The following is a 15,006-nucleotide window of genomic DNA, read 5'->3' on the forward strand; positions in this document are numbered from 1 at the left end:
TGTGTAGTGTGATTGAATACATATGCTAATTGTTATATCTTCAATAAACATGGCATATTGCCTTTTCCCCTGAAAAAATATCTGTGTGCTTATAAGCATAACAGTCCGGCCCTAAAGGAGAAACTGACTTTCCACCTTCTTGTTTTTTAAAGATATTTAGCAGAGATGGTCTCAAGCCACAGAATTCAGATCTCCATCCCGAGTCTGAACACCTCAACGTTTGGGGGTGTTGTAATCTGAGATTTTGGTTTGGTCCATTTTACAGATCTTAGAGCCATCTGCAAAATTTGGATACTGACCCTGGTTTGAGTACTGAACACCTTTTCTTTTGGGAGTGTCTGGTCCAGAATTTTGTATTGTTGTTTGAATTTCATTTGTAAATTTTAAGTTTACCCCTACATTTCATTAGGGCCCAATCCTGTAGTCCTTATTTAGACAGAGCTGATTTCCACAAGTGTTTTGACAGAGTAAGGACTGTTGGATTTGGCCACAAGTGAACTAGAATCTTAAAACAGGATTTAAACCTTAGATCTTTTGCATTTACCTTTAAACAATCCATCTAAAGCATCAAAATGGAACAGAAGGAAGGGAAATCTTTGGTGTTCTACTAATCTAATGGGCAAATTAATCCCTGTGGTAATTCCAGGCCGCATTGGAGGTAAACCAAACTGGAATTTGGGTCTGTAAATTTGGAGAGAGCTCTTATGGGTCAAATCAAGGTTATGGACTTGGGGGTAGCTGAGACCCCAAAAGTGGTCCAGGGGCAACGTCCAGTTAGCGACCCAACAGTCCAAGCTCCTAAAAGCTCTTATATCTTTAGAAGAGGTAGTAGAAGGCTTCCTTCTCTACCCTCCTCTCTTAATCTGTTCTACTTCTCTCCTTTTGTTTTCCTACTTACTCCATTCCCCTCTGTTTTTTCCTCTCTCACTTATCCTCCAGGATTCCCTCACTTCCCTCTGGTCCCACTCTCCTGGGTTTACTCCCCCTTCAGCTATACCTCTCCTTGGTTTCACTGCTCTTTCCTCTTGGTTCTCACTCCATTACCTTGCTCTCAACATCCCTACTTTTTTCTTCTACCCAAATTATCCATTCTGGTCTGTGTTGATGCCTCACAATGTGGAAGCTTTGCTGACTGGTTTCCCACAACACAAGACCACTTCTCTGATCAACATGCAGCTCCACCGGTACAGCACTAATCACAGCAATGGCGGGAGGGTGGAGGGGATCTGAACTCCCACAACATGGGACAGCTGATGAATATCAGGACATTTCTTGGGCATATTCTGAGACACAGAAAAATGCACAATCCCAGAGAAAAAAATCACCGAAATTCAGATTTGACAGTGGAACTGGCTGAACAGAGAGCTCTTAGCAATGGTTATTTTTAGTCCTCGCACTCTGCCTTCTCCATTGACTTCCTCCCATCACCCTTCAGCCCTGCTTCAGAGTGATTCTGCAGCCAAGAAGGCCTCAGAGAAGCCACTCCCTTTCCCACCAGGGTATGTCTACACTGTAGCTGGAGGTGTGACTGCAGCTTGGGTAAGCTCTGCTATGTTAGTTTTCAAATTCTGGTTGCCCCACTGGCTTAGGAACAGTTCCTTTCAGTTCTGAGATCAGCTCTCCCCTCCCCAGGCCAGAAGGGATGAGAATGAGGGAGATGTGTTTGCAGCTTGGGTAACCAGACCCACACTAGCTTTAATCTAGTCAGCACAGCTAAAAATAGCAGTGACATTACAGCAGCACAGGCTTCAGCATGGGCTAGCAACATGCACCTGTATCTGGGGTCCCAGGCAGTCTGGAACGGCCCACGCAGAACCCCTAGGCCTCCACATCTTCACCTATTTTTAGCTGCGATAGCTAGATTAAAAAGTAACATAGCAGAGCTTACCCAAGCTGCAGTTGGAATGGGGGCGGGGCACCACCAAGTTGGTGTAAATGGCTCATTTTGTCCACTCACTGAATGCCAAATTGGTACAAGTCACACTACCACTTAGAAGGCTTTCACTCATTTTTCTGACCAACTCATACCCGTAACCTACCCCACCACCTCCATCACTGCTAACTTTGGTTCACTGTGTGAGCAGCTCCAATGGGAACTGGTGGGTAGGAAGGAGATTCACTGACACAGCCCAGTCATCACTAACGATGTGCTGGCCTGCATAGGAGAAAATTTAGCCTTTTGTGCTTAAGGTCCATACTGCCAGCACGAAAATCTCTCTTTGAAAGGCAAAAAAGAGCATAAATACCTCTTTCCAGGCATGTCTGCTTAGTGATAAGTGAAGGAATACCTGGAAGGACTTGATGAAGGTCCAAAGCAACGTCCGGATGCCCTCTCCACGGCTCAGGAGCTTCACAAGACGCATCACGCGGAAGAGTCGGAAAAAGGTGATTGAGATGCGCGAGTTTTCCTCTGCATTCTGGAACCCATTGGCACAGAGGCAGTAGTTATAACAGCAGATGAGGAACAAAGATCCTGGGTTACAGACAACACTATGTAGGAAGAGCTCACTGCACTGTTCCCTTTCATTGTTAAAGCTCTCTGGCATTGCACTAGGCCCAGCAGCTCAGATGGATTGATGCAGGTCTAACCTGCCTTCTATCCCAAGGCTGTGGTGCCATCCTAAAGGTTCTCTGGATTTCAGCATTCCCTAGTGGAGCTTTGCAACCTCTCATCAACCCCTTCCTTTGGGTTCCTTACTTAGGGTCCCTGAACTCATGATCAGGGTCTTAAAGGTAATGGAATAGTTTTCCTGACAGTATCTTCCTCAAGGAGTCTTCAGTTCCCCTCTGTAATTACAGTGGTCAAGAAGTCACAATTAGACAGTGGGGGAAAAAGACAGTTTTCTTTTAGAGTTGTCTCTGAAGCTACTACATAATGTGCATCATCCTGCTGCCCTGGTTAATCTGGCACGAAGTATCCACTTAGCCTGCTCTGCCAGGGGAACTCTGGCAGGTCCCAAGTCTGCTTTGAAGCTTGGAGGTCCCACATAGCATGTGCTGCCACTGAGCCAAGTTCTTAACATTGCTCAAGTCTCAGGATCAGCCCTCCCATCTCCGCAGTGACATGGCTGTGTTTTTTGTGCTCTGCACTGCACACTCACAGTCCTGAGCTCTGGGCCCTTCGTCTTTCTCATGACCCCTCTGTATTTCCCACAGCCTATGCACTGCCCTGTATTTTTTTTAAATTTTGGCTTGACAGCTAGCGCTCAGGCCGGGAGTATTTTTAAATAGTCTCTCTGCTGGCCTCTGCTTTTCTCACTGCTCAGCCTTGTCCCTAAGCATTTCCCCCAGGGCCTGCAACCAGCTTTGACATTCTTCATCCTTCACATATGCTCGGGCAACAGCTTCCCGAACAAAAAGGGGTCAGTTGCCTTGCCTTAGCTTGTGTAATGAACCCTGCTGCCTAGCTCAAGGTGAGACAATCACTCTGCTTGAGGGAATTGTGCAGAACAAAGTTACAGGGTTCCCAGTTCATTTTGCCCCCAAACCCCCCTGAAAATATTGTGCTAAATATATGTAGGCAATAGTTTCTATCAGAAATGCTGTGGGAACACAACCCTGTGCTATATAGGGAGAGAATCTTAACATCCTCCTACTCACTCTGCCAGAGAAGTACACAGATACCACCTCCCTTCCCTGCTGCAAAGCCAAGAGCTTGATGCCAAGCACCAAACTACCCAGAGAGTAACCTTCAGGACTCAGAAACAGTGCAGATCACTCCTTCGTAACTAGTCACCACTGTATAAACCAGGAGAGAACAGAGCTTTTGGATTTCCTATTATAGCTCAAAATAAGCAGCATATGCTTGCATTTCTATTCCTCATGAAATCCAAGCTGTCAAAACTACTTGGATTTATATTTCTGAGATTACTAGAAAAAATTCTAGTTTTAAGGTGCAGTGACCAGAGGCCCTGTGCGTGTGTCTATTCCTTTATCCAGCCAGTTGTTTGTAGTCTTTGCTTCCAGAAGGGTTTCAACCACTTCACAGCTGACCCTCCGCTCCAGCATGTGAGTTGCAATGGTATGTGGCTGCTTACACTTCAAGCTAGAATCTCAGGGAAACATTGTGCTGTGTCTAGTAGATCAGAGCTGCGCTGGAGGTGCAGTTTTGCCTGCTGTACAAAGCATGTTAATCTTCAGTGACACCTTTGAGAGCGAGTGTCTTCCTCCAGCGTACAGTGTGGGATCCTGGGGACCATTAAACCTGTGGCCAATTCGGGGCGTTCCCCATTTGTTGGCAAGGCACAGAATTCAGCGTGAGGCTGTGTGGCCTCTTGCTGGCTGAGCACACTGATCAGTGAAGGAGAGACTGAGGAGACAGACAACCTCCAGGAACAAACTTCAACGAGTTTCCCTCCAAACCCTAACGCCTGCCCCTCCTCCCACTTTAACACCACCAATAGTCTGTAAGCCAAATTCTCCTCTCATTCACATCAACACAACTTCACTAAAGTCAATGGTTTGTAAATAAGAGGAGAATTTGGCTGTGAGCATTTAAATAGACATGACACTTGCCTGTCTACATCCAGGATTACTATTCAAGAAGGCAACTACAAAGCTTGTGCACCACTCTCATCCCATGTAAGCCCGCTGGACAAATTTCCTCTGATAAACTAAATTCAAAGGAGAGGTAAGGCCAGTTATTTAAAATTTTACTTGTGTGTGGGTAGGGCCTAATTGTACCTACTATGGCGGTGCATAAATTAGGGAATTTTTGCTTACATCTTCCACGTTTGTTATGTTTACTTGGGGAGCTGGACAGTGTAAGACCAGGTGACAACTGCTTGGCCAGTCTGAATGGATTCCTCCTTGCTTGCTATACTCTCATTTTCCAGCAGCTCTCTGATGGTGCGTATCTCTGACAGAGCAATGAAGTTCTACATGGCTGCACACAGAGAATGGGTTTAATACACCCCTCATGGTATAAGGTTTTAAAATGTAGCTCTCAAAGGCTGTGTAGTTTTTGATCATTATTGCTTATCCTCTTCTTACACAACAGGTAAATTTAAACTTCACTACTACATCATCTCAGCTCATCAGAGATTCAGAGCCCCAGACCTTTATAGTAAATTTGGATTTGAAATCACATTGCAAGTCAATCCAATGTCAGAATGATATAGAAAGTTAGCTGCTAACAAGAAATCTTAACAGTTCTTGTTCTCTCTTGGCAATTCATTAGAAGGTAGGACAACAATTAACTTGACCAAAGGAAAACTCAGGATGCATGAAAAATACACACATGTAGCATATTTGCAGCTCATGTGAACACCAGACTCACACAAATACACAACACAGCAGGTTCATGCAGAGATAACTAGGCTGGGCTTGGAGGAAAAAACCCATGATCAGGGGAAGAGAGTAAAGGAGTGTGAGAGGACGACTGTCACAGAAGCTGTGAGGGTGGTCTGTATTTTTGGTCTTACCATAGAGGAAGAGCATTGGGTATGTTCAGCTGGCTTTAAAGAAAGGGAGACAGAAATAAGCTGTAATAAGTCTCCAGTAAGAGGCCCAGGCTAACAAAGGAGCAACAAAATGGCAGAAGAGGGCAAAATGGGTGGAAAAGAATGCAGAAGTAGACTGGGCTGATTCCCTAAGGATGCAGTGGACCAAATTCAGCCCTGGCAAACATGGATGCAACTCCCAATGAGAGCTGCACCCGCTGACAATAGATCTGAATCTGGACCAGTGTTTTCTGGGTTTCTAGGCATCTTGACCCCGCCCCCCCGGGAGTAGAGGACAGAATGCTTCTAATACGTTTCTGATGTCCCAACTCTAGCTAGAACTCAGAAGGGACAACATCTCCCAGTACCGCAGCTAACTGAGCTCCCCATCTCAACTCAAGGCCACTTCTGCATAGGAAGTAGCTATCTTCTAATATTTCAGTCTGATCTGCAAACCCATTTAATCCACAATAGCTCAAATCTATGACATATTCTATTTATATGTCCTCATGTCCTAGCATACAGTTCTCAGTGATTACATTGTGGTTAATAAAACAATAGGCTGAGATAATGTAATCACGCGCTTGGCAACCCTACAATAGCCATTGCCAGCTGTAGAAAGTGGGATGGTAAAGCTGTCAATTAGCCCTCTCCGTGATCTATCCTCACCTACTCCCACAGGCAAAGAAACTCCAGGGAAGTGATGGATGAGCCAATGGAGTCTGGTAGCAGCTGAGTTCCAGCTACCCCTAGAGAAACCTAACCACTCCGAACACTGTGCATGACCCGCTTTCTTTGTTAGCCTTTGAGGCCATTTCTAGTGTGGAGATTAGTTCTGAAAACCAATGTTGGTAGCTAGTGCTCCAGGCTGTACTGGAGAGTACAAGAGACTCCAAAAATGAATGAAAACTTTATGTAGGCTCTCTCAGATAAACATCAGCTTAATCTGTAGGGACTAGCCGACATCACAGGCCGATTGATGGAAATGTCTCTGAAGCTATTCTCTGTAGCTACACCAGTGAGGGTGAAACTGATGCACTGCTTCTTCCCTTGCAGGTGAACTCAGCCAACAGGCTACTTGGGACCCCAGCAAGATGCTCTTGTGCTTTCTGCCAATGGGAACACCCTGAGGACATTGAACTAACCAAATTAGCTTTGTATTTTGTTTTTATGTAAATTGAGGCTGTATTTTTAGATGCCCTGAACATCCAGTGATGCATGTGAATGAGGACAATAAAAAACGAAAGCTACCTCTAGCTCCGTGGTGCTCTTTTAGGTTAACTCATTGCTTTGGCATCTAGGGTCTCTTTGCTTTTACCCTCCTCTTTCAGATGTTTGCTCTTGTGTTTTCTTTTCAAGTATTAAACAAGGAAAATTTGGCTGGAATACTGAAGATGGAAATTTGCCCATACAGACATTTTTCGTATAGGCCAGATAAAGATTTTGTTTTAATGCTGCTCCGCTAATTCTTCCTTTCTGACAATGGATATTTTTTTTCTTTTGGTCTGTCTTACAAAACATTATTTTGAATTTGAGTTTTTGCTCACAGGAGAGGGCCCAATCCTACCAGATGCTGAGCTCCTGCTAGGAGGTGCTGAGTCCCGCAGGTTCCATTGAAGTCAACAGGAATCCAGGGCATTCAACGCTTCTCAGGTGGCTCTGGGAATCTTTCAGGATTACCAATATGACCAGGCTGATGACATCAGAAATAGAGTTTTCCTGTGATTGGCTGTCTCAAGAAGCCTTGTAAGTGCTGTAAAGTTACTGTTCCTTACTCATAGTTCTGATATCATCAGTATTTGACCAGAATGTGAGGATAATAGTAATGTAACAGTGACAACAATTCTATATGAAAAGATATTTAAGAAGCTATGAATGCACCAAAATAATTAGCATGTGGCCCCTAATACTGAGCAATCAGTAACCTGTTAGGTAACTATGAATCAGAGACTGTCTACTTGGTATGGCTGAAGAAGCAAAGTGTATTTTGGGTAATCCCTCTCCCACTCCTTGAGCAGCTGGCCTGAATTTTAAGAAAGCATCAAATATAATTTAAATGTTGATACTTCCCACAAAAAGGGCTTATAACCCAATGGAAATATTTGTTAACATCAATAGATGTCCCATCTAGTAGTCTCCAGTTAATAAAGTCTTGCTCTCATGAAATTGTGGACACACAGTACTGTGTGTGTGGGGTTCGTGGATGGGGATGGGTATGAGCTGAGGGGATGGTGAATTGAACGTTCTAAAAGTTTGGTCTTCCATGTTGCTTGCTGAAAATATTCCATGATACTTTGAAAATGTTGTGAGAACTTCCATGTCCCACCATTGTTTCCACCATTGCTGATGGATTGGTATGCAAGGACCTTGCCTGTTGTGTCAGTCCCTTACAAATCCATGAGTAGCTGTTTCATCATGAGCATCCCTAACTATGTGTGGAATGTGACCCTTTTAAACGAACTCTGTCAACAAGTGCTGGGAGGGTGACTTTTTATTCCTGGCTGGTGGAATGTGTCAGTAAAACAGCAAAACTCTTTGTACTGTCACCATGAGGGACAGCCTCTAAACCAAGCAGCATGGAGCACACTCACTCCAACCTTCACTGCTGCAAGCTTGCCGCCATCTTGCTGTATAGATTTCAGTCCAACAGCAGTTTCTGGAGCAGGAATCTCACAAGCTGAAATCACAGACACTGCCAAACCATTTTCCTAATTCCACTGGGGCAAGGCCCTGTGGACTGGAGTAGAGACATCTGAGGACATGCTGCTGGTGCATAAGAGTGAACATGGCTAACTATGTCACAGAGATTGCTATTTGTAGTTTCCCTGCCAGCCTTATGCATTGTGAAGCACCACTGGTTTTGGAGTTGGATTAGGAAAGGCTCGGGGCATCTAGTACCCTAATTGCTTGTCCTAGAAGAGTGGAGGAACACTGAAGTCACACAGGCTCACAGGGGTTTAAGCAGTGCTGGTAGATACTTGGAAATGAAGTTTAAATATCAGTGTATAAATTCCATATAAATGGACAATAAGGTTTCCTTAAAATAAACAGAGGCTCATTTATAAGAAGCCGAGGAACTATGTACAAAAGCAGATTCTTAAAGAAGAGTTTTGGGCAAGTGTACCAATTTAGCAATAAGACCTTGGCGTTACCATCTGTTATCTGCTGCCTCCTGTTCATCTGCACATGCTCTAACCTGCTTTGGCTACCCCAAACCAGTCTTGTCATTTCAAGACTGGGATTTGAGGCAAGGCAAACTTCGCTGTACGTAACTGAATGACAGATGGGCAGCAGTGGCATTTTGGGGCCCACTCCAGAGGCTGTGCCCTGAGCCAACTGGTATTGTAGAGAGAAAGAACCTAGAGTACCAGTCACAGAAACCTGCACAGCCAGTCCTGGGACAGTTAAAAGTGGTTGGGAACCTCTGTGTTAAGTATTTAGTAACTGATTGATTAGACACTATAAGTTGCACTTGCAACTATAAAGGAAGGAGACACCCAGGGCAGGCCTCTTCTTGCATAAAGACATTCATGGAGTCAAACATAATGTAAGTTGTAAATGACTGGCCTGGACGATGATGATGTTTTTTACATTACTGCATTTATAAGAGGTAGATAGACTGGGAGCAGGAGGGGAGGAGAAACAGAGGGCTCCTGTAGTGTTAGAGGCTGGAAAAGGACTCAGTAGAATGAAGGCTGAGGGAGAGCTGGAGCACACCTGGAAATGAATGGTTACTTACCTTACAGTAACTGTGGTTCTTCAAGATGATATTGTCTATGGATCCCATTGTACGTGTGCATGTACCCCATGTGTGGGAGATATGAATCTTTTGACTAGCAGGGTCTGTCAAGGCCACCAATGTGCCATGGTGTCTTCGTGCCCTGCCCCGAGGCATATGGCAGGGCTGTCACAACTGGCCCCCAATTCCCTTGCTAATACAGAATCCCAAATAAGGAGGACTCTGGAAAAAATGGGGATGGAAGGCGGGTTGTGGAATCCATGCAGACGGCAACATCTTAAAAAACCACAGTTGCTATAAGGTAAGTAACTGTTCTCTTCTTCGAGTATGTGTCTGTGGGGATCACACTCTAGGTGACTAATAAGCAATGACCCAGCTGGAAAGTAGGACTGATGAACCCTGACTGTCACTAACTGAACAACAATTGTAACTCTTTCCTATTGATCTTGAAGCCAGCTCAAGGGCATTGTGTTTAACAAAAGTAAGACTATTAATCCATAGCTGCCTTGCAAATTTTGGATTCAGGGATGTTCCTGATGCAAGCAGAGAATGCGGCTGGTGCTCTACTGGAGTGAGTGTTAACTTTTGGAGAGAGAGGCATATCAATCATATGATAGCAACTTGATATACACTGCATAATCCATTTGGAAATTCTCTGAGAGGAGATGGCTTGATTCTTGGAAGCACCAGGGAAGACAATAAAAGGATTGGGAGACAGTCTGTTCTGTCAAGATAGTATCACAAGGCCCTTGAAACAAGGTGTGGCATTTCTTATCTCCTGTCTGATTTTACACATCACTCTTGGGATCTAGGGAATCAAAGGAAATGTACTAGACATTGATCCCACAATATAAGGAAGGTGGCATGTAATGATCCCGGTCTCATGTCTCCCCTGGAACAAAAGGTTGGATGTTTCATGTGATCTTTTGTGGCAAAGAAGCCTGTAATGGGATTTCCCCAGAGGTGAAATACTGGTTTGATGATGGAGCTCTTCAGAGACCACTTGTGATTGGTGGTGGATTGGCTGCTCAAGAAACCTGCTAGGTCATTTCTGACTCCTAGAAGAGCAACTGCAGTTATTGGTTATCCTGTATTGTTGGAACCATGTCCATTAACATGATAACCTCCTAACAAAGGGGTGATGATAGGGCACTTCCCTGCTTTACAATACAGTGTAGATGTGTCATCTGTGAGAATTTGCATCAGGGAATTCTGTGGAACAGGCTGAAATGCTGTGCAAGATCATCTGATCACTTAGAATTCTAGGACATTAACATAAAGAGTCAGGTCCTTTTGAGACCAAGTCCTTTGTATCCAGAGGTGCTCCAGGTGCGTTCCTCAACCGGTCCTGATACATAAGTGATAAATATCTTTGTTGGAATAGATTTGGAGAAGGAAAGCCTCTTCTGAACATTTTTTTGGCCTAACCACCAGTTCAGTGCTAACAGGATGTGTGCAGGGACCACAATTCAGATGCTCATTTGATGTCATGGAGGGTGGGTGATACACCAACATTAATCAGCCTTGTAATGGATGCACATGAAGGCTGGGTAGTGGCATCATGTATACAAACTGTCATGTGGCCTAGGAGTTTGAGGCAGTTTCTTACTGTAGTTGTCGGATTTGATTTGATACTGGTGATTATCATTTGAAGGGAAAGAAATCTGTTACTGGGAAGATATGCTTTCGCTTATTTGGATTTGATTAGGGCTCCTACAAATTCTGTCCTCTGTGCTGGAATGAGACACGATTTATCATAATTCACCATGAGGCCCAGTTACCTGAATAGTTCACAGCTTTGGCAACTTCTTGATGAGATCTTCCTTTGATAATCCAATTGTCTACATATGATATATGTGAATACCTCATCTGCTCAGTTGTACTGCCACTACTGCTAGGAATTTTGTGAAGGCTTCTGGTACTGTGGAGATAGCAAATGGAAGCATTTTGTACTGATAATGACTGGGCCCTATTGTGAATTGCAGATACGTCCTGTAGGGCTGAGTGGCTGGCAATAGGGAAGTATGAGTCTTGTCGGTTGAGAGCCTCAAACTGGTTTTGAGCCTGAAGGGAAGGGATGATGGAGGCAAGTATTACCATCCTGAATGTGGAACAGTGAATACATTTGTTCAGTCTTCTCAGGTGTAGGATAGAATGAAAGCCTCTTTTTTCTTCAGGGTAAGGAAATACTGGGGACAAAAGTCACTTCCCGTGTACTCCAGAGGCATTCTTCTATGACTCCTAGACAAAACAGAGAAGCTGCTTCTTCTTTCAGGTGATTTTCATGACAATGGTCCCTGAAGAGGGACAGGGAAGGGGATGGATGGGGTTAGGGGCTAAAAGTGGATGAGGTAGTCATGACTGATAACTTCCAGCACACATCTGTTTGTTGTGATCATAAACAATGATGCTTGATGGCAGAAACCAAGTCAGCATTCCAGAGGAAGGTGTAGGGATGGATACTAGTGGTCTGAGTGTGGCTCTTGACCCTTTTATCAAACCTGCTGCCTGGAAACTGAGGTAGAGTGACTAACAGTTGAGGAAGATGATTGTCTCCTCTTAGAAAACCTTGGCTTCCTCCTGGGTAGGTATTCAGAAGACCTGTGTTGGGGGTAGGTAGGTGTCTTCTGACACAATTGCTCCTGGTACCTAAAGAGCTTATAGTTTGGGGCTAAGGTATAGCTGCCCAAGGAACAGAACATGGCCCTGGAATCCTTGAGAGAGTGCAGTGCATTGTCTGCATGAGTGCCAAACAATTCTTTGCTTTCAAAGAGAAAATTCTCAGTTGTGTGTTTCACTTTTTTTTACAAATGCCTGAGGCTTGCAGCCAGGACACTTTGTGTGTGGTCACAGAAGTGGCCATGGCTCTAGCTGCTGTATCAAAGGCATCCATGGCTGCTTGTAGTGGTGTTTTTGCTTCTAGCTGGCCCTCCACAATAATGCTTTTTGATTCCTCTCTGGAATCTTGTGGAAGATACCCTACCCCCATGACATAGCTGTTTTCCCACAAATAAGTCCCAATAATCAGCAATTCATAGCTGCGGTGATACTGATGAATAGACCTTTCTTCTGAATAAGTATAAATTTTGGGGGGGGGTATCTTTGTCTTTAGGAATGCTAGTAGTCTGCTTTGTTGTCTGCTCATGGACCTCAGAAACCACTAAGAAACTCAGAGTTGGATGTATGTCAAACTGTTCAAACCCCTTTTGGGGAACCTGGGATCTTTTTTCTGCTGTCTTAGCCATAGGTGGTAGTACAGCTGGTGTCTGCCACAGGGTCTTGGCTAGGTCTAAGATGCCCTCTCATTGACAGGTACCAGGGGAACACGAGTGCAAAATATGAGAATGTTTGGGAGCTTTTTCTTCAATGAAAGATGTTTTGATGTCAAGAGTTTCAGTAATGCAGGCAAGTAGCTCCTAAAATGCTTTAAAGTAATCAGGGGCCGGTATTGGAGCTAAAGAGATGGCTTTGTCTGAGGAGGATGATGATGAGTCTCTGGTGGATGAAGGGTGTTGTTCTGGGGGGTTCCAGTGCCTTTTCCTCCTCTGCCAGTTGCTCTTGTTCTTCTGTCTCTGTAGATGAGGGTCTAGCCATAGATGCAGAGGGAGAAGGAGATCTATGCTTCCCGGAATGATAGAAGGGAGACTAGCTCCTGGATGCCCTGGAAAGGGGTTCCTAGTTTGCCTGATATGGCCAGGGTGGTGCACTGTATTAGTAAGGCTGGTTCAGATGGTGTTGACCTGGCCATTGCCATGTTGTAGGTAGATGTGCTGGAGCTCTAAACTGAGATTCCTAGTTTGTAGAGAGAGACTATCTCATGCCTGAGGGGAGGCAGCTTCCTAGTGGATGGAGAAGAAAAGGCATGTTTCAGTGATGGAGATGAAGAACAGACATCATCCAAAGGCGGTGCACCAACCTTTGAGGTGACTTCAGTACCAAGATGCCAGAAATATGCAACTGTGCCAAGTGTAGAGACACTGGTGCTGGGAACGTGGTTACCTCCTCAGACAGAGACCCATTAGGTACCAGCAGGGATTCTGCTGACGGTACCAATGTTGATGTTGTTACTGGTGTCGAAGCCGGTGCTGCTTTCTGACAGTTACAGGTATCTTGTGCTTCTTTGATGCTGAGCTGGTGACTGAAGGTTTGGGTTCCACCTTATGGGAAGAAAGGGACTGGTGTTGGGAGCATGCGTATCCCAGTGTTCAGGTCTCCCTTGCCTCACTGAGGTGGTGGGACTGGTCTTTGGTGCCAGGGTAGTAGTCTGAGCTTAGGTGATCTTCCACACTGGATCCTTGCCTGATGGTGCTGAGGGTCTTTTGCTGGTACTGACCTTGGGAGTTGTGTGTTGGCTGGCAGGGACGCTGACAAAGATAAAGACTTGGAAAGATCAGATCCATCTTGGAAGTCAATCCTCCCTCTTTGGGGGTTTATATTCCCCGCCAGATGCTTTGAGGAGGTAAAGCTTCAGATGGGTGTCCCCAGACTTTCTTGTTCTTGTTAAGACAACTGATGAATGGAGCAGTGATCTGACACATGGTTCTCATAGAGAGAAAGACAGTGGCTGTGGCAATCAGTGTGCAGCCATCTTAGGACAGACACAGTTGGAGGTCTGAGGGCTTTGAATCCATCATTTTGGCACAGGTAAAGGTGTCAAGGGAGAATTTTTTGTTGCTGGCTATGCCTGGATAATAAAATAAAATAACAAAGGGGCATGAGGACATTCATTACGTAGGCATGGCTCCACAGACACTGTGATTCAAAAGACTTTAGATGCACATGCACCCCATATGCATGAGATCAGAGGGGGAGCCACATGGATGTATATTCAAAGAAGAATCAGAGGTTAACAGAATATTTATAAAAGACATTGGAGCCAAATTATCAATTTTCCAATGACTCTAATACAGCTACTAGATTTTCCATCGCATTTCTAGTCTGAACAGATTAAAGGGACATCACTATCAGGTGACAAGAACAGCACAAGTCCTCCAGAGGCAATTGGATGCCCAGAAGAAGTCCAGAGCATAAAACTATTTTGAGCCCTGGCAGTAATTACTCAGTCGTTACCCTAGGGGTTATCATACAGCCTGAGTAATCTGTCTGTCATTGGTCTGGGGGTTTTTAATCACAAGACCTCTGGAGGTAATCCATTTGCCACTGATGTTTGTAAATAAATCAACACTCCAGGCAGAAATCAGTCTGCCATTCCTCTAAGAGATGAACTGAGGGAGTGCTATGGGATTATGGAGGAAATAATTCTGAACACATACAACCCTACAGTGAAACCAGTGGATTCACTGGATATTACAAAAAGACAGTCATGAAGGCATTTAAGACTCCCTACTCTCCACTAAGAATCCAGTACCTTTGATTATTACTGGAAACATTTTGAGTGCAGTAGTTTTGATCATGTCCATAAAACACAGATAATTTGCTTAGTTTGGGTTTAGTGAGTGCTTGAGAGGGGCACACCTGTTTCATACAGGTGGTGAATCAAAGGGCCTGATCCTGTCTTCAGGGAAGTAAATGGCAAAATTCTCACCAACTTCAATGGGAACAGCACTGTGCCTAAGTGGTTCCAGTGGGATCTGTCTCAGGCTAAACTCCTGATTGCTGTACAGAGGAGACTAATATGATGTCATCTCTTTTAATGTAGAGACTCAGTTTCATCTGGTGCAATATGGAGCTTCATGCACCTATTGGGACAGGGGTTTTGATGCCTGAGATGATGTTTGTCGTAACACTTATGTTATTCCCTGCTAATGTGGGTCACTGTACCATTATAGTAAGTGTCAGCTGATACGAACTTAACATCCATGCTTC

General features: G+C 44.5%; 1 protein-coding gene and 1 long non-coding RNA gene across 9 annotated transcripts in view; one reads left to right on the forward strand and one right to left on the reverse strand.

Moving 5' to 3' along the window:
- Positions 1 to 15,006, forward strand: part of LOC120408988 — a 71,571-nt gene that overhangs the window by 45,605 nt on the left and 10,960 nt on the right. The window contains exon 2 of the long non-coding RNA XR_005601038.1: positions 6,991 to 7,187. This is a non-coding gene — a long non-coding RNA (uncharacterized LOC120408988). The remainder of the gene's footprint in view (positions 1 to 6,990; positions 7,188 to 15,006) is intronic.
- Positions 1 to 15,006, reverse strand: part of CACNA1C (calcium voltage-gated channel subunit alpha1 C) — a 638,168-nt gene that overhangs the window by 36,636 nt on the left and 586,526 nt on the right. For 6 of the 8 annotated variants that reach the window (XM_039546114.1, XM_039546156.1, XM_039546105.1 and 3 more), the window contains 2 exons: positions 5,424 to 5,456; positions 2,289 to 2,417 (listed from right to left, as the gene is read on the reverse strand). In XM_039546114.1, the coding sequence (XP_039402048.1) occupies positions 2,289 to 2,417; positions 5,424 to 5,456 (162 nt within the window). The remainder of the gene's footprint in view (positions 1 to 2,288; positions 2,418 to 5,423; positions 5,457 to 15,006) is intronic. The other 2 variants (XM_039546165.1, XM_039546135.1) reach the window with 1 other exon arrangement.

This window comes from Mauremys reevesii, linkage group 1 (assembly GCF_016161935.1).
Source record: "Mauremys reevesii isolate NIE-2019 linkage group 1, ASM1616193v1, whole genome shotgun sequence".
In the NCBI taxonomy this organism is placed as follows: domain Eukaryota; kingdom Metazoa; phylum Chordata; order Testudines; family Geoemydidae; genus Mauremys; species Mauremys reevesii.